The sequence below is a fragment of the Crocodylus siamensis genome, chromosome 3 (genome assembly GCF_052110815.1).
Source record: "Crocodylus siamensis isolate JL-2025a chromosome 3, ASM5211081v1, whole genome shotgun sequence".
Classification (NCBI taxonomy): domain Eukaryota; kingdom Metazoa; phylum Chordata; order Crocodylia; family Crocodylidae; genus Crocodylus; species Crocodylus siamensis.
In genome coordinates, this window is record NC_143397.1 from 140,814,336 (window position 1) to 140,839,013 (window position 24,678).

At 42.5% G+C, this 24,678-nt stretch overlaps 1 protein-coding gene across 2 annotated transcripts; it reads left to right on the forward strand.

Moving 5' to 3' along the window:
* The first annotated feature begins 1,974 nt into the window (after nt 1–1,974).
* LOC149868907 (enoyl-CoA delta isomerase 2-like) lies at nt 1,975–22,635 on the forward strand. 2 transcript variants are annotated; one of them, XM_090039351.1, is made up of 10 exons: nt 1,975–2,129; nt 7,122–7,284; nt 7,691–7,789; nt 11,538–11,720; nt 13,550–13,619; nt 14,981–15,083; nt 15,680–15,800; nt 18,968–19,057; nt 20,450–20,593; nt 22,348–22,635. In XM_090039351.1, the coding sequence occupies exons 1-10, from the start codon at nt 2,053–2,055 to the stop codon at nt 22,501–22,503; spliced, it is 1,206 nt and encodes a 401-aa protein (XP_089895477.1). In that variant the 5' UTR covers nt 1,975–2,052; the 3' UTR covers nt 22,504–22,635. The 2 variants fall into 2 exon arrangements, with proteins under 2 accessions (XP_089895477.1, XP_089895478.1); XM_090039352.1 differs by lacking the exon at nt 1,975–2,129 and adding an exon at nt 2,254–2,417.
* Nucleotides 22,636–24,678: the final 2,043 nt, after the last annotated feature.

Sequence of the window (24,678 nt, forward strand, 5' to 3'; positions counted from 1 at the left end):
TTTTTACATTTACAAGTACCTGACACTACCAATACAGAAGCATTTCCTAAGCTTTTAGCAGCAAGCATTTCCATTAGCTCAAAATTGCATTTTTGTGTTCTAAAATCCCAGGATCTTTTCATGGAGGTCATTGTTTCAATCTCCCCTCAAAGTAACATCTTCTAATCATCTGTCATATAGAGGCAGGGTATGAGTAAGATAGGCATGTTTTTAGTCATGGTATGAAAGTAAAAATCATTTGTATTTTCTTGGGGGGAACAGGAAAGGAAGGAGGCATTCCTTAATTGCTGAAAGCAAAAATTTGCAATGCAGTTATAAGAATAAGAATAAATAGGTGAGGCTGAGAAAATCGTATCTGTCTGTTAGTATCAAGCAGAAGAGGATACTGACACCTAATCTCAGGAGAAAGCAAGCTTATTTCATTGTAAGTACATATTTATTTTTTATAGTTAGGGGGGAAAGCTACTTTAATACCTGTCTTTTATTAGTAAAAATGCACTACTACAAATGAAGAAAAATTACTAGAATGGAGTGAAGACAATTTAGAAAAGAAACCCAGTGCCTTTGATTTTAATTCTACCCTGTGCAGAGAGAAGCAACAAATGTACTTTATATTGGTATTTGTATAATACTACTCAGGACACAAAGACATTTCAAACCAGCAAGGTTTGGCTTTTTGATCTCTGTGGAGCTGGTATGTCTCCAGGAATGTCATTTTTAAATTAAGTACATTAGAACTGTGTTTTAGATGGGAAAGTAAATTCTCTGTCTGAACTTGTCTATTTGTGGATTACAACATTGATAGTTACAGTCCTGTGAAGGGTAAAAAAGCATGTTGGAAGTTTGCTTTGCCCCAGGAAATATTTACCAATACTCCAGTGAACCTATTTCAAATAATATTCAAATACCGTCCTTCCTCACAGTGTACTATTTCGTGGGAGGGAGGTGGCTTGGGGAAAAAATATAATCCAAATATGTTTTCTCATAATGTTTATGGTATCATGTTCTATTCCAATGGTTCTTAACCTTTTTTAGACTCGAGACCCACTCCATAGGCTTGAGGCACTCCTCAGAAAATGCCAGCACTTCGTTTTCGCTCAGTTTTGCAGAAAAATAACAGATCAATGTTTCTGTTGCAAAGATCTCAGAAAGGCCACAGCAGGTCTGAGTGCTTTTGGCACTTATGATTCCTACTTGAAATCTCTGAGTTTGTCTTGTGAATCACATTTGCACACCGAACACTGCTAACATTGTGTGACATCCCCGTGGCACCCTTGAAAGGATCTCAACAACACCCTGGTGAGAATCCCCGATCTCTTCCTATCTGTTGAACGCAGTTATGGGATCACCACCTGCACCAGAATTTGTAATGCACTTGGCAACGTAGGCTGCTGCTTGCAAAAGCTCACTCACACTTCTCCAAGCCAGTTAGTTGCTAAGGTGCCACCCTTCCCTGCCTTCCTCCTACCTAGGAAAAGTGAAGGGTGAAGTTGGAGGTCATCTGGAAGACAAGAAGACATGGGCACCTGAGAAGGCCTAACTACTTGACCCTTGCAGGGTTTGGAAGTCCTTTGGAGGAAGGGAGGACATGGGCACCTGAGAAGACCCCCCTGTAACCTTGCAGGGTTTGGAGGTCATCTGGAGGACAAGAGAACACAGGGACCTGAGAAAACCCTAGTACTTAACTAACCCTTGGAGGCTTTAGAGGTCATCTGGACGACAAGAGGGTGTGAGTGCCCGAGAAGACCCCATTAGTTAACCTCTGCAGGGCTGGAGCAAGGAACGTGCGACTAAACACACCCCAGTGGCTGGACGTTCAATCTGGGCAGATGCCACTGAGAAAGGGAACGCGTGTTTCTGGCTAAGAAGGTGACAAAGCACGGGATCGAAGTAGCAGCGCGCGGGAGCGGGGCTCCTCAAAGCAAAACTGGCAACACCCACCACGTACGGTCCAGAGCAGACGAGCCTGGCCCCACGAGAAGCCGGGGTCGGCAGCGCGTGACCCTGCGGCAGGGGGCGGAGGAGGCGGTGGCGAGCGGAAGCTCCTCCCTCATGGGCGGGTGCAGCGCTGCACTCCTCATGGCGGCGGTGACCCGCGCGGCCCGGAGCCTGCGCCTGCGGCCGCTGAGGTGAGACGCGGGGGCCGTGGGCGCGGGGGCTGCGCTCCCATTGGCTGCCGGCCCCGCCCGGCCGAACGCAGCGCTGCCGCCAGCCTGCGCGAGCCGGGCCCGGCCGGGAGCAGCCGCAGCCGCAGCCGCAGGGCGGGGCCGGGCAGCTCCCCTTCGTGCCCCTCGAGACCAGCCCGGCCCCAGCTGCTGCTTTTCGAATTTTCAGCCTGGCTCCAAAAAAGAAAGAACCAACTCGGGGTTCTCCAGGCAGATCTAAGTGAAGTGTGGTGGGGAGGCACCGCTCCTGGGGTAAATCCGAGTATGTGGTGGGGGGAGAGGGCAGGGGAAACCATAAGAGAAGTAGGGCTGGATGGGACCTCAAGACAAAGGACCAGAGGGCTCGTGGGGGGTGGGGGGGAATTGGGGTACCCTGAGTATAAAATGAATTATGCATTTGTGGCTAGGAGGAAAAACAAACAAAATAGGTGCTTTTGAAGGGCCTGGAAAAGGGGTTTTACAACTTTGCTGCATGCATTTGCCTCTGAAAGTCTTAATCAGACTTTACTCCCAGTGTTTTTATGCTTTTTTTTTTTTTTTTTGGAATAAAACTAAGTTTGTGCCTTAGACGAACCAAAGTGTGTGTGAGCATCTTTGGCACTGCATAAGGGGTGTTTGTGTGTGTTGGGGAGGGGTATGGAAGGGGAGCATGTGTGTGTTTGTGTGCATGTGCAGGGGGGGACCTGCAGGGCAGGGGGAGCTGCCACCTGAGGATGCCCTTTATATGCTACTGGACTCAGTGTGTCCTTGGGAGGAGACCCTTGATCCAATAAAAAAAACTACAAAAGACAAACAAACAAGCACAGACTATAGCTCTCTCACGCATGTCCAGGGCTGTCACAGCGACAGCAGCACTCCGACTCCTCATCATAGCAAAATGTTTCAGAGAGAGGTGGTCTGCCTTGCTAGTCTGAAGGAAGGCAGGATAGATTTTTATGTCAGGATAGATTTGTACCTTACAGAGAAACCAAAGCGTGTGTGTTTGTAACAGGCATGCGTGTGGTGGGGGGGAACCTGCAGGGTGGGCTGCCCTCAGTCTGTGCCACTTGAATACACGTACACACACGTGTGTGTGTGTGTGTGTATGTATATACACACACATATATATGCACATGCACACACAGAGCACTCAACATTTCCTGAGCTGAAGCTTATATCTATATCTTTATCTAGATCTATCTACTTTGGTTAGCTGGTAGGGTGCAAATCTACCCTGAATTCAACTTGACTTAAGACTAACACTGCTAACAATGCCTCTGTGTAAGTCTGAAGGTAGGGTAGAGATGCATAAGCTTTCGTGAGTCCAAGCTCTCTTCATGAGAGATTTATTTCAGGTGACAGTGGATCAGTTGCAGATGTAGTGTCAAGTAGTACCTTTTCAGAGAGAATGTAGTTCTTTGTGTTTAAACAGCGAAATTTAATTTAAAACCAGCAACACTGGTGCTGAATAACGTAAAGATGACCGGCAGAATTTTTTAAAATTGTTGTACATAATAATTCTAGTTGTATCTTTGTCCCTCTGCTTCTCTGCTTCAATTGTATTCAATTGTGAATAAAAAACAACAAACAAAATGACTGCCTTGCTGTGCAGTTCATGACACACAACTTAAAGACTACCTTCTATACCAAAAGTACTTTGAGGCTCTTCTTTGGTGGACTTGCAAATTGTTGTGGCAGATGTTACATAAATACAGGTTTACATGATAGGTGAATGAAATATTATGCTTTGTACTTGTCATACATAGTAACTGGAAGAATTTTTTTAAACAAAAGTAAAATGTAAAGATTTTGTTAAATCTGGGCAAGTATATTGGCTCGTGATCTGAATTGACTTTCAACCTGTCAAAGGCTCCCAGCAGTGCTTGTGTCCCAGTGGGCCTGTGCATAGCCCCTAGCTTCCCGCACTGCTCTGAGCCGGCAGCTGCACCCCTCCCCTGTGCAGGGCAGGGCTCTGTAGCCCCACTAGGCATGTGTTAGTGGTTCATCATTTAACTGATATAATTAGAAGAGATTAAACAGATTTTTTTTAAAGATATTTACATCCCTAGTACAGATAAACTAGGTTACCCATTTCTGGCTGGGGAAAAAAAAGTAATGAGTACTTTTAAGTACTTAAAGATGGATTTTTAGAACTTCAGTGAAGCATTGTGTTGTGAAAACTTTGGTCTTAATCAAAACTCAGTTAACTTTTTTTTACACTTCTTGTTTTTTTTGAGTGGATTAAAACTTGTCTTGGAAAAAGTGGACTCCACCATTCTTTCAGGAGCTCTAAAATGGTTGGTCTGAGTAAATGAAATCAACCACGCGTAAATCATCTGTGTCTGGGCTGTTCAAATTCTACGCAGTCAGGAGCCACACACAGCTTGGGCTACAGCCCCAGGGTCTGCAAACTTCACAGATGTGTGCAGGTAGCTCCCCCCGGCCCTCCCCTGCCCCCACATCAGCAGCCATTCCCTCCCGTGACTGCACGTGCTGCTCACCTGCAGCATGAACAGCCCAGCTCCCTCTTTTGCTACATGCATGCAGCACAAGCACCCCAGTCCCCTCCCCTGACATGTGAGCAGCACAGGCACTCCTACCCTGTCCCGCTGTGCTGCCATGCCTCCAGGACAGGAAGTAGAAGCTGGAGGAACCTGGCCACTGTGGTAGAAGCAACGTGGGAAGGGGGAGTGACAGCCAGGTGGGAGCCTGCGGGGTTCATTTAAACGTTTGGGGGCCTTGTTCAGCCCATAGGTTGCCATTTGGATAGCACTGGTCTGGATAAAACTGTAGGTGAGATCCAAGAAGAAAGGAACTCTTCATAAAGATAGAGAAGGAAGGAAGGTTTGGAAACTATCTGAAGTATTCACAGTGGATTTACTACAGCAGCTCCATAAATTATCTGCTTTTTTATCTTGTCTATTAACTCAACTCTTTGGTTTTGATGATATTGAACTGTAGTTAAGACATGCCTGCTTATTTTCCCAAGCATTATTATTAGGTTCCTTGATATTTGCCAGGAGTAATCTGTCAACATATTCTGTCAGTTTTAGCTTTTATTGCAAATCTCTGCTCCTCTGTAGTCAGAGCTTTGTGTACTCAGCAGTACAAGTGAAACCACAGTCTAGATTAGAAAGTCATTTGTTCTTTAAGAATCTCTGTACTCTTTAGCAGTGTGTTAGATTTCTTCTTTCCTCCTGAAAAATCCTTCATTTCCTTCTCTCAGACTTCCAAGCACTACTGTTGTCCATACTGAAAAATTCTCATTTACAGAATTTACTTACTTTTGTCCCTTACATTGATTGTTCAGGCTCTGTGGATTTGGCAGTTCCCCAGGCTCAAAGCCAGCCTCCTCTTTCTCCAGTCCTCTGTCAATTAAATAAAGAGGAACCAGCCTTCAGTAGTTCATCTTGTCCATTTTTAAGATTTCAGCTGTTGTCCAGGCAGCCCTACTGGACAATTTACATTTTCTATTGGCCTTGATCCTGGGCTACTTCAGGTCTGGCTTTATGGAACAGTGCAAAATAATGTTTACTGGGCTGTATTCGTATTACATACATCTCTTTTGTGCAGAAAATTAGAGTACATGAGTCCTGCTGCAGCAAAATGGCAAATTAAGCAGCAAGATAATTATTCAACATCTCTGAAAAATGTTAAGTTCTACACTTGTGAAAAGAGAGTCCTCAGTAAGATGAGATAATTCATGGAGTTCACAGCTCCATGAATGCAGTTCCTTTACATCTGGGCAAGTGTTACTGCACTTGTTTGTTCTTGCTGCATGCTTTCAGTACTGATTTCTAACAATATAGATTAGAGTATATTTCAAGTGAAAGTTGAGATTTACAGATTCACAGAAGTTTAGGGCTGGAAGGGACCTTGTGAGATCATCAGGTCCAACCCCCTGCTCTGGGCAGGAAAGACTGCTGGGTCAAATACCCCAGTTTAATTTTCCTCCCCCATACTCTCCATGTTAAAAGTCTGGCACCCTAGAAATTAGGCAGCCACAGAAAAGTGGACTAAGTGGTGATGTGCTTCTAGTGTGCAGTTGACCCAAACCATGTTCAATATCTGATCCAGAAAGAAATTTGTTTGTACTGTACCAGATCCTTTATGTAAAAACAACATTCCCTGTTACTGCTCCAGAATGATAAAGCTATACATTTCCAACACAGTCTTCTAATTTTAGCCTCAGTAAGGTTTTCAACTTTTTGTTGGCAATTTGAAAGTTTCTCAGACTGGTAATAACATTGATTTACCATGATGTGGACTAGGAAGCTTGGCTACATACCTCTTTGTCTCTCTTGCTTAGGCCTGATCTTTAGCTTTATAGTGTTATTGAATAAAAAACTATCCTGATCATTTGGCATGCAGGTATAGAACAGAGGAGAATCAGGTTTTAAGACTCCAGTCCTTTATTATATTATATACCTGGACTTGAAGAGAACTAGTGATATATATAACAGGAAAGATTTATTAGACATTGATAGGTTTTAATATCTTGAACCATAAACATAGTAGTATTGAACACAGTAATATTTTTTCTTTAATATTCCCTTATCTAGCTGGTCTAGATAGAACCAGGAAAGTTATGATTCAAGATTAAAACTAGTATTGCCCCTTGTGCTATTGTTGTTAAACTGCTTGCTTGGCTTCTGATCATATAATGTTACTCCCCCCTCCACCTCTCTAGCTGCTTTCCAGCTGTTGCTTGCCTTTGGTATTCCATCCAGCCCTCTACTTTACATTTAGGATGCAGTTAAGTTCCAGCTGTCCAAAGGTTGATAATGCTTCTCATTGTATCAAAGCAACTACACCATAACTGCTTTGTATTTTGTGACCTCTGGTATTGATTTGTGCACCTGTGAATATTCAAAAATAAATGCAAATCTGACATATTTATTTTGAAAAATAGCTTGTTTATCTTTAGAATAGATTTTTAACTAAGCAACTAACAAGATGTTTTCCCCTTATAACTAGGACAGTGCAGGCAGTTTCTTTTCCTTTTGTTCAGCTGCATATGACTGGAGCTACTATGTCTGTCAGCCAGGAAGACTTTGAAAAGGCAAGTGCTCAGCTGAAACTTTTGAAAACTGATCCTGGGAATGAAGTAAAATTGAAGATCTATGCATTGTTCAAACAGGTAGGTCAGATACCTTCTGTTTAAAAAGTGGCTATGACGTTTTTAAAGGTGAAGGATATAAGAAAGGGGACTATAAAAAGCTTTAAATAAGACATTGTAAAGTCCAGCTAAAACTTGCCTTTCTGAAGTCTGAATCCTTTTTTTTCTTAGAGTTTTCTTACTTGCAGTGCTTTTTTATAAATGGTGTACGTGCATATTTATTCCTAAATTAAAATGGTTGGTGTTTTTACCATACTGAAAAGTTGCTGAGAAATTTAAATGCGTAACTATTTTAAAACTTAGGACTGACCTCTGGGCCAGGATTATGTAACATTATGCCAGGACTATGTTCTTTGTCCTGTTTTTTTGGAGAGAAAAATTTGAACTTACTCAAAGGTTCATGTGAATTTGTTTCATCTTCATACAGGCAACTGAAGGTCCCTGCAGTTCTGCAAAGCCAGGTATGCTTGACTTTGTCAAGAAGGCCAAATGGGATGCATGGAATTCTCTTGGCAGTTTGTCTAAGGTAAGTAAAGTAGAACTATGAACTTATTGCTTGACATCCCTTTATTAACCAATCAGGTAGAGCTTGGAAGCACATTGTATACTAGCTGAACGTCCTGCTTTGGATATTTGTCTGTTTTATACTCTATGAAGGTTTTTTCTCCTTCCACCCGGAGCAAGCCGTGCCTGCATCACGCGCGCCGCCCCAGCTGGGCAAATGGCAGCAGAGCGTAGCCATTCCTAGCGCTGCTGAGTCTGCATCCCACACCTCCCCCAAGTCCCGTGCCCTCCTGCCTCGGCTAAGCAGCTTATCCCAGCCCCGATCCCTCCCTCCCCCACATCCCTTCTCTCCCCCAACCCCAGCAGACTTGGCAGCTGTGTCCAGTGTGGTGAGGACTGCTGCCTGTTTAGTCTATGGCCAATTCTCCGAATCGGGCTGAATCTTTTCTGAACTGATGCAGAGGCTTCCGATTCAATTTGGAACTTTAACTGGTCTCCCGATTCGATTCACATTCAGTCACCAAATCGGGCCAAATCTCCCCCAAATTGAAGTGGCTACCGAAGTTTTGCACAGCCCTAGAAACCATCTACACTTAGGTTATTGCTTCAGGATGCTCTAGGCTGGATTGCCTCCTCTCAGCAGTGCTGCTGTATTTTGCAGATGTATTTGCCAGTGCTGAGGCGGGATCAAAGTGTACGCAGCCCCTGCAATACAACTATAACACTGTCCTCCAGGAATTGCCAGTAGCCACTGGAAATTTCTCACTAAACCTGATGCTGTAACAACTAGTTAAAGCAATGACAAAGGGGGTGGCGGGGAGTGTTATTCTGTGTGCAGTGCCGTATCAGATAGCAGAGGGATTAGTTGAAGAAGTTTGGAAGCATTGCTTTTGTGATTTGAGGAGCATGGCATGCCTCTTGAAAGTTCAGGCATGTCGCACTTCTGCACTAGGTTCTGTAGGTTGCCCTGAGGTATACAAATACCTTTTTTTGTCACTGAGTGTTGTGTATGCTATCAGACTACTGATGGTGATCTTCAAGATTTAAAGGGAGATATGATAGGGCAGTACCATACAAGGCATCTTCAGGGCAAAGGTGAGGGAATAACATTTTGCTAGTCATGTGTCTTGTATGAAGTAAGCTTAAGTTTTGACTGTAGGTCCATTGGATTTAATCAGGGGTTAGCTATTGCCATGCTTCCTCTGAACTACTCAGGACAGATTCTGTCTCTTCTATGTAACTTTAGTCACAATCATCTAGTCTTGCACTTGAACATTTGTTAACTATTTCTACCAGGTTTCTTAGACATTTCAGTCTTCACAATTGGTTCACACAGGAGCACTGCTTCCACTTTTAGTGATTCTCCAAAGAATGCTGAAGAACTGCAAAGAGTGCAGATATAACTGTTGTGGCTCAATTTGGATCAATTTTAAACAAGCTTATCTGCTTCTAGAAGTCTTTTCATGTTGGGTAAAAATTTGAGGGAGAATAATAGTAATAGTACTTGGACCTTGATCACGCTCTACTACTAAATCCAAGATCTATCACAACTCGCCTCTAAAGATGAAGTGAGAAGCTGTATACAGAATGGGTTAAGAAGCTGGGAGCAGGGTAAACAGGCAGATCCAGGATTTCCCCAAAAGGGATATAGAACTAGCAACTCCCACTGCAGGGGTGGCAGCACACCCTGCTCCCAGCCTCTTCTGCCCTACCACTGCAGGCAGACCATGCCGCAGGAGCCTCTGCAGAGGTTTTAAAATTCTAAAGCAGGTAAGAATACCCACTCCTTTCCCCTTCCTATTCAGAGGCTGTCCCCTTCCCATCTCTTCCCTCACCCCCACCCCTCTTCCTTGCCTGTCCCTGCTACATTCTTTATGGTGTGGGGCAAGGAAGTTCCAGAGTCAGCCTGGGCTGAGCAGGGCTGGGAGGGGACAGTGCAACAGAGTGACTGGAGAGTTCCCTCTACCCTGCCCAGTCACAGTGCAGGGAAAGGAAACCCCTGTCCATCCCTGCTGCCCTTGTCCCCATCCCCAGCTAAGCACAGTCCCTGCACATCAGGCAGGAATGGCTCTGGTGCTTCTTCGCCCTTGGGACTGCAGGGGCGGAAGGTGTTTCTTTGAACAGGAAGGGGAAAGGAGAGAGTATTTTCACCTGCTTTAGGAACTTTAAGAAGTCCCTGGAGCCTCCAGCAGTGTGGTCCAATCTATGCCACTGCACCCCCCTCTGGATCCGCCCCCGATTCCAAATCAGTGATTGAATGTGGACCTAGATTGTAGAGCCAGATTTCCCAGAAGGAGGCTTTTCATTCTGAGGACACAACTTGTGCTTGCAACACTTGCTCTTTATTATTTAACAACTTGAATGTAGGTGCCTGAGAGGGAAGTATTAAGAGATGCATGTACTAAAACTAGTGCCTTTAAGTCATTTCCTACTTTAAAAAAATACAGGCTTAAATTTTGTAGATGAGATTTACACTGGCCAAAAGGCAGTTCTTTTTAAAAACTGACTAAAATTGATGCATAATTACATTGATAAGCATACTGGATAAATTCTTTTTTGTTTCTTCAGAGTCCCAAATTCACTGTATTTCCTGGCCTTGCTAAGGTCAAACGATGGACTAAAAGAATGAAACCCCCTGCTCTTTTTGACGCTATTAGGGTAATCAGCACTTGATAGGGAAACATTAAATCCTAACCTCCGGTTATTGGAGGGACAAATAAAAGTACGGCGAGGGTGAGTGGGTTTGTTTGAAATCAGAACTGACCTAAAATCTACATGGAATTTCAGAAATGATTAAATTTCTCCCTCCTGTGTTTCTTTGTGTTTGTGGTTTTGGTAGGAACCAATAAGCAGAGGGCCTCATGAACTTATGCTCATATCACCACTTGTAAATCTTGTTTGTAAGTTAACCACTTGCAGTGGAATATTGTATTCCCATTGCTTAGAATGAGAAAGTCATTTTTATGCTCTGAGGATGAAGAGAGTCTGCTTTCTGTAAAAGTTCCCAGCCTCCTATGAATAAAAATTGAAAGGTCATTTTAAAAAGAAGTATTGTGCAACTTTATCGGAACAAGATGTTTGTTAGCAGTGATTGTTGGAGAGTTCTTTGAGTCGAACACACAAGAGCCAGCTACACTCATTAAACATTTAAGGAAGAAAAATAAGTGCTAGCAGCTGACAACAAACAGCATACAGGTAGTAAACTAATACAGCCTCATCCAGGAGGAACAGAAAGAGCAAACTGGAAAACTTGCCATGTGTGGTGTGATGGTGGAACATCTCACACTCCTCTTGGTCCCCCGTCATCCTTAGGTTTTATATCACAGAATCACACAATACAGTATGGGGGTTTTGTGCATGCAGGATCAAATGCAGACAATTGTTACAATTGTCCTCTCAGTTGTTTTTATGTGTTGCTGAGTATAGACTCTGATTCAAGTGCCCTTTTGTCCTGAAACTGGAAAGAAAGTGATAATCTTGGTATTCACCAGACTCCTTTATAAGGCTCTTTAGCCTCCAGCTGGCAGTACTTGACTGCATCCTTTTGCCCCTGATTTCCAATCAGAGGCAAAACCTACCACTGGCTTCTATAGTAAACTCCTAATTTGCAGCTTCATCGCCCTCATGAAGACAGCTTCCATTTTAAAACAGATTTTTCAAGCTCTTTTTATTCTAAAAATAAACTTATTTCAGTTTATTGTAATAAGCATGCTCACCAGGTTGGACTTCAGTATTTATTTAATCATAATTTGGGATTTTCTTCACCACAGGGAGATGCCAGACAGAAATATGTTGAACTTGTGTCAAGCTTAGTCTCTGAGTCTTCTAGCCAAGTGAAAGATACTACTGCTGAGCGCAAGGGTGGATATGAAACCATAGAGCTAACCACTAAAGACAACATCACTAAAATAATGCTAAACCGTCCTGAGAAGAAAAATGCTATCAATGAACAGGTGAGGAGACTGGCTTTCAGGGTTAAGATATTTACTGTCAGGTAAATGAATCAAAATTTTAAAAGACCAAACTTTCATAACAACCTTTTGTGGTGCCTTTGGATGTTTAGGGTCCAGTGTCACAAGGGGCTGATGGGGCCTCAACTCCCATTGAAACCAATAGGAGTTGAGATTGTCCTTAACCACAGTTTGCATTATTGAAGCAAGTAGATATATGCTATGAAATAACTTGGAAGAATTAAGTTTGGCTGAAGCCCATAGATAGACATTAGCATAGCAGCTGCACTTCTAATTGGTTTATGTCCTTGGTACAAGGCCTAGATTGTCGTTTCAGACACAGGCCAGCTTCTTATTTCTCCCTCTAATTCTTATGAGTTCTTTTTTTTTGCCTTTTTCAAATAATTTTATTTAATTCCTTTGCTTTTGCTACTTTCTTGTTCTCAGCTCAAACCTTTCTTTCTCTTTGGAATTGCTGTTGAAATAAATAAAAAGACATAACCACCCAACTAACAATTACCAGCTTTAAAAGGTCGGATTTTCAAGAGTAGTAGGTGCTGATCTAAACCCAAAGTTTCATAGATTTCATGACATTAGGGCTGGAAGGGACCTCAGAAGATCATCAAGTCCAGCCCCCTGTCCTAGGGGCAGAAAGTCAGCTAGCGTTGAAGGATCCCAGCAAGATAAGCATCCAAATGTTTCTTAAAAGAGTCCAGAATAGGTGCTTGCACCACCTTTGGAGGTAGTCTATTCCAGGCCTTGGGGGCTTGGACAGCAAAGAAGTTTTTACTTATGTCCAGCCTAAAACAGTCTTGCAGGAGCTTGTGACTGTTTGACCTTGTCATTCCCTGGGACTCTCTGGTAAACAGGCATTCCCCCAGATCCTGATGTACGCCCCTTATATACTTATAGGCAGCCACCAGGTCACCCCTGAGCCTGTGTTTTCCAGGCTGAAGAGTCCCATGGCTCTCAGCCTCTTATCATAGGGCCTGTTCTCCTACCCTGGCATAGTAAAGTACAGAAAGACTGTAACGTACCTAATTTAAACCCGTAGATGGGACTTGCTTTTAGCTTTGTTTGTACTAGAGAACTTACATTTTGATCTGTATATTTATATTATTTATATGTAATGTAATACTTTAGCAATGTTGTATGTACATCTAGCTAGAGTTCTGCAGGTATTTTCAGTAGGGCAGAATGGTTAAAGGAAGCTTTTAATAGTTGGCTTGGCCAACTGTTACCTTGGTTGCCCAACTGCAAGCCAGCCACAGCAGGGACCCAGATTTGATCACTTGTGCTTAGTGCCTCTTTATCTGAATTCACGTTTGTAATACTTGTCAGGTTTTAAAATATTTTATCTAGTTCATGTACATTTCAGAGAGGCTCTCTTCTTGCCTTTAGTCTTGTACCTAAAACTTATTTTTTTCCATGTACAGGTTTTTATGACATAAATAACTATTGCAAGTATGATAACTACTGTGGGTACACGTAACCTGTGTTTAAACTACCTGTAGGTAGTAGCATAACTAGGGCAGGGCAGCAGCCCTAAGTGTTGGCATATGCTCTAGGTCAGCAGTATCCTGCAGCATCCCACATCTTTGTTCTCTGGTGCTCACCATCCCCCCAGCCCCTCTGTCCCCAACTTTTACTCTCTGATTCTAGATAGCACCTCTGCACCAGATGCCAAAAGCACTAGTTACATCTCTTCCTGTAGGTATGAATTTAAGGACTGTTCTTGAAAATCTGGCTTTTTAAATTTTTAATATTCATGGTGGGTTGTCCGTGTTATACTTTCCCAGCATCACAGCTTCTCTTATCTTCATTTTACATAGATGTATAAAGAAATTATGCAAGCTCTTGAAGAAGCTGCCAAGGATGACTCTGTCATAACTGTTATTACAGGTACCACATATTACTGGATTGATTTTACTTTATCTGGATCTGTTAGCATTATATTTAGCCATAACTATTAGCAAAGTAATGACAGAACAGCATATACATAAGTAAACTGAATCTCCCTCCAATATTTCCTTCCTCTTGTATAAAATTTTCCAAAGCATTACAGCAGAAATCCTTTCAAGATAATGTTGAGTTATTTAGTAGGTTTGTACTTAACTTACTGTAGCAGGAGGCTTGGTACTCCTGCTACTTTAGGAGAAGCCAGGCTGCCTGAGAAGCAGCTTGCAGGTATGCCGGGGGGCAGTTAGGAGTCACATGACCTACAGGGGCTGGGTTGTCAGGCTATAAGCCCAGAGCTGAAGCTGGCCAAGTCTAGCACTGAGAGCCATGGAGAGAGGGGTTTCTGGGCAGCAGGGCTCCAGGTTAATATCTGAGCTGGGGTATGCAACTGGTGGTTTGTGGAAGGGACAAAGGGAAAATAAGTAGGGGCCAGAGGCCCCAAAGAGAGAACAGAGGGCCCAGGGAACAGGTAGGACCAGGCTAGAGTGCCCATACATCTCTGTGGCCTAGGAATAGGGCCAAGGCTCAGGAAGGGTCACAGCTGGAGACTGGCAGGGCTTGAGAGCCCAGCCTAGGAGTGGGGTCATGGTCTAAGAAGAAGGACCAAAGACCAGAAGGGCCACAGCTGGAAACTGAAGGAGCCAAAGTGCCCATAGCCCAGAGAGAGGCTGGTATAAGGATGAACAGAACCGATGGAGGAGTTACGATTTGATCAAGATGTGTGACATCTGCGAGACATGGACCTGGATATTGAGGAGGACAGAGTCCATGTAACTAGCCCTTAAGGCAATGAGCACAGACACCTGTGCTCATGAGTGAGAGACCAAGCTTTGCAGAGCCCTGGGGCAGCCTCCCTTTTCCTAAAAGATAACTATATCACAGCATGGCAGGCAAAGGGAAAGGGAGATTGCCCAAAGAGAGTGAAGTTGATTAGGGTTGAGCAGGCATGGCCACCCCTGGAGTGAAACCCTGTTGCACTACCCATGAAATACAATTCTCAGATGTCAAAGACAGTAGACCAGATCAGTTCTGATGCACTTGGGACAACTCTTATGCCTTGTCACAAATACATTAAGTATTTGTGGTTTTTCTTTGTTGTCTCTTCTGATTTCTGTAGTTCATTTTGTTATATATATCAAAACAAATACTGTTCCTGTAAGAATGTGGAAAAAGTACATGTTTTTGTAAGCTTAATAGCATAAAGTAGTTGCTTCAAAATTAAACATTTTTATAAACAAGAAAGTGCCTGTTCCTTAATTTTTCTGCACTGAGAAGTTTTTGATATGTATTTATGTTGTTCACAGGAAGTGGGGATTATTATTGTAGTGGAAATGACCTGGCTGGCTTTATCAATATCAAACCCAGTGAAATGGAGAAGATGACAAAATATGGTGGATCACTACTAGAGTAAGATTTATTTTCTTATCATATATGTATATAATACTATAAAAGCTAGACGACTGTTACCTGCATTAGACCTAGCTCCCACATGCAAGGGGCCCAGTAACAGCAGACACAGTAGATAAATACAGTAGGAGATCACTGCCTCAAAGTTTACAGTGTATACAGACAAAACAGAGTGAGAGAATTACTCACAAGCTACAGATAAGGAAATGATACTGGGTTAGTAGTAGAAACATTTGTTAGTATAGTAACTTGAGTTAGGGTTATGATTTTTAACTACACTTTTATACTGGTGTAAGACTTCATACCCAAAGTCTTAATATTGACATATTTAGGCTGACAGAGTGTTTTTGTCAGTTTAGCTTATGCCACTTTCTCTGAACAAAACAGCTATGGTAATAAAGCCCTCTTGTTAAACTGTCTCTTCACTTATACAGGGTTGCTTACCTACAGTGGCAGGCCTAGTCAGCTGACAACTGCAAAATCTAGAACAATGTCATTCCTTTCAACAGTGTGCAGTAATTACTATATAGGAAATTTGGCACAAGATGAGTCTTAAAGGTGACATAACGTCAAGTTCTTTTCCTCCCTATATCCAGAGACTTTGTCAACCATTTTATTGATTTTCCTAAACCACTGATTGCAGTGGTGAATGGTCCAGCTGTTGGAGTCTCTGCAACTATCTTGGGGCTGTTTGATATTGTATATGCTACTGACAGGGTAAGCAAGCTGATCTCGGTCAAGTATTTGTCAGTTCTGTCTATATTGAACAATTTGTCTCAGTGTAACGGATCACAGTTATGTGCAGTTGCTTTGTCTGCATGCAGTACCACTACTTCAGGGATTGGCACTAGTGTAACTATATTTATTTAGCAATGTGTAACTAACACTGCAGGGTTGTTGGTTGTAGTCATTTTGGTCTAAGGGCATAGGCAGGCAAGATTCTTTAGGTAAAGGTGATATCTTTTATTGGACCAACTAAATAGTCGGGGGGAAAGTTCTTCGCAAGCTTTTGGGTACAAACACCGTTCGTCAGACTCTGCAGAATCTGCCTATGCCTGATAAAGGGTGTTTGTGCCCGGAAAGATCTTTGTTCCAACAATTTGTTTGGTCTATATTATATCTACCCAAAGAACCTTGCCTAGCTAAGACTGGTCATTTGAATAAAGCCATCAAGACGACTGAGCTCGGGTTAAGAAATTGCTATTACACTTTTTGTCGGAGTAAACAGAAGTGAAATGTTTTGACCAAGTAAAGCTGTTGTGGAAAGATAAAATCAAATCCACTATAAAATGGGAGTACAGTAATTTTATTTTATTTTTTTAACCAAAGGTGTACTTAAACTTTTGTAGCAGCTTTTTCTTTTCAGCACAGGTTCCTTTTTAAGAAATCTTGTTAAACTTACTGTAAAAAAAGACATACAAAAGCTTGATGTAAAATCCAAAGGTGATATGTTACTTCCTATTTTGTATGCTATCTGGGCATATATCAAGCAATACCAGTACAGACCATTACACTCTAATTGTTAACATTTGCACATGTCGTTTGCAATCAAGGGAAGAGCTCCTTCTGCTCTATTTGGGTCTCTTGAGGCCTCACCTAGAGTACAGTGTACACTTTTGGGCACCACACTTCAAGAAAGATGTGAGCAGATAGAAGAGAGTTCAACGAAGAGTCTGAATAAGAATGCAGAGTAATGAAAATAATTAAAAGCCTGGAAAACATGACTTATGAGGAAAGGCTGAAATAACTAGGATGATTTTGAGCAAGAGAAGATTGGGGAGGGGGATTTGATAGTCTTGAAATATCTGAAAGGTACTTAAAACAGGATGGAGACAGACTATTCTCTGTGGTTGCATGGGGAGAACTTGGAGCAATGGTCTTAAATTGCAGCAGGGGAAATTTAGGTTGGATGAGCCATATCCAGGTCCACTAGAAAGCACTGTTTGAGGTGAATAAGATCCAAAGCTAACAAAATATTCTTTAATGTGAGAAAATGCTTATTTGCATTTACATGGCTACCATTTTCATTATGGTACTCTATTAGTAGAGCCATGTCACATTACTTGGGCTTGGAAAAGCTAGACAAATCCATGTTATTTTAAAGGCAAAAATAAAAATCCCAGTCTTAAGTATTTTTAGAAAGTGCTACTTTTTAGGTACAAAAGTGACTTATAGCGGGTTGCTTTTTCTTTAAACTGCTTTGTCTGTGATTTATAGTATGAATTTTTCCCCATGACTATGTTACATAGGATCATAGAAAAGTAGGGCTGTAAGGGACCTCATTAAGTCATCTAATACAGCCCCCTTGTCAAGGCAGAATCATCCCTGACTAAACCATCCCAGCCAAGTATCTAACCTGCTCTTGAAAACTTCCAAAGATGGAGATTCCACAGTTTCTCTAGGTAGCCTTTTCCAATACTTGACCACCCTGAGTCAGAAAGTTCCTCCTACTCTCCAACCTAAATTTACCCTGCTGAAGTTTGAGGCCATTGTTCCTAGTCCTGTCCCCTGTGGCCACAGAGAAAAACCCATTACCATCCTCTTTATAACCCCTTTTTTTGGCAACAAGAGCATGCTGTTGGCTCATATTCAGCTTGTGGTCTACTGTAACCCCAGGTCTTTCTCAGCAGGACTGCAGCTTAGCTAGTCATTCCCCAGTCTGCATTTGTGTGTGCAATTATTCCATCTCATGTGCAGGACTTTGTACTTGTCCTTGTTGAATCTCAACTGATTGTTTGCAGACTACTTATCCAATCTAGCCAGGTCATTCTGGAGTCTAACCAATAGCTTACATAGCTGATGAGTCACTTTTCAATGTGTCCTTACTTGCCTTAAGCTATCTGTAGTTGCAGTGTAAAAGCTTTGGGCCTTTTTGATCAGTTACTATTTTAAAGCAGTTTTCTTGCACTCCAAAGTGATTTAATATGTATTTGGGCTTTTGGGGAGACTATGCAACTTTTACATGGAAAAATGCTGCACATGCTTAGTATTTTTGTTTTCAAGAGCTTTTGGTAAACCAAGTTAAGGCTGAATCCTCAATACTGTTAGCATGGCTGTCCAACTTCTAACCCTCAGGGGCCACACCAGTGGGGATCTGCACACTGTGCAGGCTATACTAGGTGAGGCAAGGGTCACTGGGCTGTACAATGTGTGGATACTCCCCCCACCACACCTGCTGCATTGTTTGCCTGTGTGGGCACCCTTTCTGCAACAGCTACATGTTCCTTTCCCCTTTCTCCTCCCCCTATCCTGCTGCTGCACTGGGCACCAGCAGCAGCCACTCATTGCATGGCTGTAATCCCCAACCCTGTGCCAGGCACTGGCCCTGGATTCACTCTCAGCTCCCCACACAACTTGCTGGGACAGAGGCAGGAAGCAGCATCTGGAGGAAGGAGGGGAAACATGGAGACTCTGGCTGTGTTATAGCTGGAGCAATGAGGGAAGTGGCAGCTGGTCAGGAGCCTGGGGGCTGAATTCACTAGCAGAATTGGGTCCTTAGTAGTTCTTAGATTCTTGTCTTGAGGCTCCCATATGTGAGCTTACTAGGCTAATGAATTTAAAAGGTTCTCTGTCCACACTATGGTGAAACTTATATTAGTAATAAGTGGATTAAAATGTGACTTCTGTCTGGTTATGCCAAGAACAGTGCTAGCCATCAGGGCTACAAGAACCATTGAAACACGCAATTTTATTTTGTTGTGGGATTGTGCTATTTTAACAAGGGCAGTTGTATGCCATGTTGCACTGTTTGAAGTCTGTAAAGGAAGTGGGTCAAATTGATCTGCGGTGCAACTCTGTTCCAGGCAAGACTTTAGTCCTGGTTAAAAGTGACAGTTTTCAGATGCTGGATTCCTCATTCTAAAGATGAATTTACTTTTCAATAGGCCACGTTTCACACCCCATTTTCTGAGCTTGGCCAGAGCCCAGAAGGATGTTCCTCTTACCTGTTTCCAAAGATGATGGGCTTAGGCAAGGTAAGACTGCAGGAACCAGTGTTTAAGTTACCGATCTACATTTATACCATTTTATTTATTGGTGCTACACCATGATACGGTATAACCTCATGAATCTGGCATGCTTGGGACCGAGCACCTGCCAGAAATGTGAAAATTCTGGATTTTAGAAACTGGAGCAACAGGTAGAGCAGCAGCTGCACGCAGAGCAGCGGCACGGGATGGTGGATGGCAATGGGAGCTGCAGCTTGCAAGCTTCCCCCTCCACTGCTCCGGGACCAGCTGCTGCTACTCCCTGACCGAATGTAGTTTTTTAATGTGCCAAATTTTCAATAATTCCAGATTTTTTATATCTGGATTTATGAGGTGATACTGTACAGGTAAGAGGGGTGACCACAAGAGTCACTGAAAGACAGCCTCTATTGTACTTTGCACTCTGTAGTGTAGAATTTTCTTTTTCAGTGATCAGGATAATAGAAAAACATCACCATATGTACCAGAGTAGAGAGTTCAACACACAAGAAAGCTTAAAGAACAGGAACTAGATACTACCATATGGACATAATAGTATTTTCTTTGCACAGTCTTGGTTCTGAGCCTTAAATGAGGGCCTGCATCTTTGCTTCAGCAACGTATGGGGCAGATTTCAGGCTGTCAAAGAGGCTACTACACTAGAGTGCCCCTCAGGATTCCTCAGCAGACCTCTCTATCAGTCAGCGAGCGGCATTTTCAGCAGCCCTTGCCAACCCTGTGGAGGGAGCCAGGGGTTCAGTCCTTCTTCAGAGTGTTGTTGTGAAGCAGCTTCTCCCTTCTTTCCAGGATATCCCATACTACTTGTTAACTCTGAGCTATTTTGTTATTCATCTGCCTCCCCCCTCCCCTATATTTCACTCTGAATAAGAAAAGAAACAAAAAAGCTGGGATTGCCACATTTGGCATACCACAGAATTTTCATTTTCTGGGTTTTAGAAATGCATAACTCTCTTTATCCTTTACTTGATTCTCTCACAATGATGATCTTGGCAATATTTAAATCTGGTTTCTGTTATCTTTGTGTTAACATAACTGCCAGTGAGACTGTGTGTGCAAAAATATGCTGTAGATTCTCTGTAGTCCATTGAACAGATAACAAAGTTTATACATTCAGCAAATTATAGGCTGCCATTCCCCATTCTGGAGAATTTAGAATAACCAAGCAAACAATACATTTGGCAGTAGCTAATCTGAGGCACTAAATTCCTTGATTGCTCTGCCACCATCCACTGATGTTCTTCCAGAGAGGCAACCTTTTCCTCTGTGGCCACACCCTTTTCAGAGTCTAGACCTTTCATAGGCAAGACTCAAGCTTCCATTGTTTTTGTGAAGAACATTGTGATTTATCAAATTGACCGCTTGTTTTTTCTTTACTTTTAGGCAAATGAGATGCTGCTTTTCAACAAGAAGCTGACTGCCTGGGAAGCGTGTGCTCGGGGACTTGTGACTGAGGTTTTCCCTGATCAAACTTTTCAGAAGGAAGTTTGGAGAAGGCTGAAAACTTTTGCAAGTTACCCCAGAAACGTTAGTATTTAAAAATCATGACTAGCCAGCTTAGAAGCAGGCAGTATCCTAGTCTGGTTATCAACAGGGTAAATATGTGTTTGATAGTCCAACCTTCCCCTGTCCTTGGGGTTTGGCTTTGTGAGTAATGAAAACAATAAGCTTCATTCTAAATGATCTCCTCAGGTTTGGTAGCTCTTTGGTTCCCTTCAGGAACTAAACCATCATAGTTCTTCTATCAGGAACATCATTCTTTTATTCTGGTTAAAATCAGGAAGATATACTTCCCTCTAGTTCATTTAAAATTAAGGAGCTACATGCATTGCCCTTGGTTGCTAATTTCTTGTCCAGAGAGTAAAGATATGTATTTAAACAGCCCTTGACTTTTCTTTTAAATAGCCCTAACACTTTCTGTACAAAAGCTGCCATTTAGGATGTTCCTCATATTAGAACAAAAGACATGCCACGCTGGATCAGACCAGAGGTCCATCTAGCCCAGTACCCTGTACCTTGTACTAGCACAAGAGCGAATACTAAGGGGGAAGAATATTTATGCAGTGCCTGTCCAGACTGGTGTGTCCCCTGCCCCTCCCCCTTACAGCTTTCAGTATTTTAACTTCAGTGAAAGTTGTAGGTGCTCAGCACCTTTGAAAGAGAAGCAATATGTGGTGGTGCTTTAATTAAAATAGGAAAAATATTCTCAATTTGTATCCACTCTTACATCCCTGAAAAGAGAAAAATAAGGTGACCATACGTCTTGATTTAGCCAGTACAGTCCCAAATTTCAGAGGCTGGTCCCGGCTGTTGAGAATTGTAATGGGTGTCCCAGAAACATGGGTGCAGGGTGCAATCTGGCCAGGAGTCAGAGTGGCATAGAGTGCCTTGGAGGCACTGCTGCCTGCCTGCCTGAATTAATGTCCCAGATTTCCTTATGGTCAGCCTAAAAATAAAGCATGTATGCAGCTCAGGTCTTTCTTGATTGTTCAAACATGCAGAAAACAAACTGGTCTGAGACCAGAATATCATAAATTATCAGCTGTTGGTGTGTTTGAAACCGCAGTAGCTCAACAACTTCCCAATTAAACATGCCTATTTGTATAGACTGAGCCCTCCCTTGACACATTCCTTTCTCTGCAACCATACCCAACTAAGGGTTTGTACAGAAGTGCTCCATGCATGTTCTGCAGTGCTGTAATTTAGAGCACTTTTTATAGCACTATAAAATTACAGTGCTGTTAAACATGACAGAAGTGCAGTGTGCTGGGGGGAGGAGGGGGGTTGCTGTAAGCCTTCCTGTACTTTCCAGACTAGGAGGCAGGTAGATAGTGCTCCACAGCCTCCTGGGATTTCTTCACTGGTCAGAAATTTGACCAGTGTACAGAGACTATTTAAAGCAATGTTGGTTGCTACAGTGCTACAGAATACAGTGCTTCAAATTTAATACCTCATTTAACAGGGGTTAATTTAAAGCATTGTACCTATTTTAATGTGCTGTAAAGCCATGCACTTCTGTTAAGTCACAGCAGTAAAGCACTTTAAATGGTAGAAAAAAACAACTTCTATACACACCCTAAGTAGTTCTACCAGCAGTTGAAGTAGCAGCCTCTGTGTAAATTTCCCACTGCAATTAAAAATGCTAATGATGATACCATTCAGCCTTAATACTGCATACTGAATGTTTCTCTCTATTTTGCATTTTGGAACATCGAACTGAGAAAATGCCTAGAATTTGAATGTGTGTTCTTTAACCAGGCTGTTTTTTTCCTCCCTCTTAGTCATTGGCGCTGTCCAAGCAGTTAATACGAAATACGGAAAAAGAGAAGCTGCATGCAGTTAACAGTCAAGAGAGTAAACTCCTCTGTGAAAGATGGCAATCTGATGAATTTATGAACGCTATTGTGAGCTTCTTTCAGAAAAAAGCAAAACTCTGATTTTCATCACAAAAAAATGAAACTCCTCTGAAGCAAGTCTGGTAATAGTCTTGGTGAATCCTAGCAGTGCCTTTTTTGATGTTACTGTATTGATTCATATATAAACAATTTAATAAAACCATATTTTAGCAACCTGTGGATTTTTTCTTTCTGTTGTCTGATATGCTATATTCAGACATGAATTTGTCATGCCAAACACACTGGATCCTTTCACCTGGTTTGGCTGGGAAGGCATTCACTGCTTTACATGCTGATATGATATCTCTGAATACAACTATGGCTGTCTGTCTTCCAATGAAGTCCACCGATTCAATAGTACCAAACCTTGATAAATCTTCCATAACTGACTGATGGTTATAGGATACTAACTTGTTTCTTCTTATCCATCTAATGCAGGAAAGGAAAACTTGTATAAATAGAAAATATTAAAATCTTCTGTTTATTAGTCTTTCATAGTTTCATAGTAGCTAGGGTCAGGAGGGACCTGAACAGGTCATCTAGCCTGACCCCCTGTCACAGGCAGGAATGAATGCTGGGTTCACAAGACCCCAGCCAGGTGATCATCCAACCTCCTCTTGAATTTGCCCAAGGTAGGGGCAAGGACCACTTCCCTGGGAAGTTGGTTCCAGATTTTGGCCACCCTAACTGTAAAGTATTGCCTTCTGATCTCTACCCTAAACCTATTCCCTATCAGCTTATTACCACTGTTTCTCATCACCTCAGGTGGTGCTGGGGAGAAAAGGGCTCTACCTATTTGCTGTTGATCTCCCCTGATGAGTTTGTAGGCAGCCACCAGGTCCCCCCTCAACCTCCTCTTGCTGAGACTGAACAGGTTCAGGTCCCTCAGTCTCTCCTCATAGGGCCTCTCCTGCTGCCCTCCCACCAAGCGGGTGGCCTTTCTCTGAACCCTCTCCAGGCTGGCCACATCCCTTTTGAAGTGCGGCGCCCAGTACTGGACACAGTACTCCAACGGGGACCTGACCAAAGTTGCATAGAGAGGGAGTATCACTTCTCTGGACCGGCTTGAGATGTATCTTTGCTTGCATGACAAGGTATGGCTGGCCTTGCTGGCTGCAGTCTGGCATTGGCAGCTCATGTTCATCTTGGAGTCAATAATGACTCCAAGATCCCTTTCCGCCTCTGTGCTTTCAAGAAGGGAACTCCCCAGCCTGTATGTATGCTGTGGATTCCTTCTCCCAAGGTGCAGCACCCTGCATTTGTCTACATTGAACCCCATCCTATTCTCGTCTGCCCACTATTGTAGTCTGTCTAAATCTATTTGCAGCCTCTCTCTCCCTTCAAGTATGTCCACCTTGCCCTACATCTTAGTGTCATCATCAAACTTGGACAGCGTGCTTTCCACCCCCTCGTCCAAGTTGCTGATGAAGATGTTAAACAGTCTTGTTGTCTGGTGTTGCTTTCTGAAGTGCCATCAATGGAAAAGGCCATGTTATTTTAACATAATTTTGTGTGTTACCTTACTATGTTAATGTGAGAAGTTAATATAATATTATATGAGAAGTGATTCCAGACAATTCTGGTCTTGGTGTAAGTGCTTAATATAGAAACACTAGCTTTGAACCGGAAGGCAGAATATTAAGTTATTCTTAAACTTAATAGTACTAATAAGGAAATCGCTCTCTCCTGTCTCATGATGTATCTGGAGTAGGGATAATTTCCTGTTTCATAGAAATGCAGGACTGGAAGTTGTTCCAAGAAAGCTAATCCAGTGATTCTCAACCTGAGACATGCACTTCTCCTCCTTAGGGGAAGCATGAGAGGAAGAAGTTGACAAGCAGAAGGGAAAAGAAGTGGAACAAGAGATGTGTACTACCTCTTAGGTGGTCTTAGACTTTATAGTGTATGTTTATAGAAAGTATAACTCCATTATCCCTATTACAAAATCGTAGGGGTCTACAACCCTCCAGAAATCTGACAACCAATGATTTCATCTAACCCCTTGCACCGTAGCAGGATCAAGTATATGTTTACAGTATCTCTGACAAATGTTTATCTAACATATTTTTCAAAAACCTCTGGTGAAGGAGATTCCACAACATACAAAGGTGAAGCCTGTTCTAGTGTTTCATCTCCATAACGTTTCTTTAAAATGTAACTTAATTTCATCTTTTCCATCTCCCAGTGTAGACAGGAAAACAATTCATCACTGTCCCT

Bases quoted from the DNA above. Each gene is read 5' to 3' on its own strand.
- LOC149868907 (XM_090039351.1), top strand. From the start codon at position 2,053: ATGGGCGGGTGCAGCGCTGCACTCCTCATGGCGGCGGTGACCCGCGCG. The intron at 2,130-7,121 runs GTGAGACGCGGG...CCTTATAACTAG, and splicing joins CTGCGCCTGCGGCCGCTGAG to GACAGTGCAGGCAGTTTCTT. The intron at 13,620-14,980 runs GTACCACATATT...TGTTGTTCACAG, and splicing joins TGTCATAACTGTTATTACAG to GAAGTGGGGATTATTATTGT.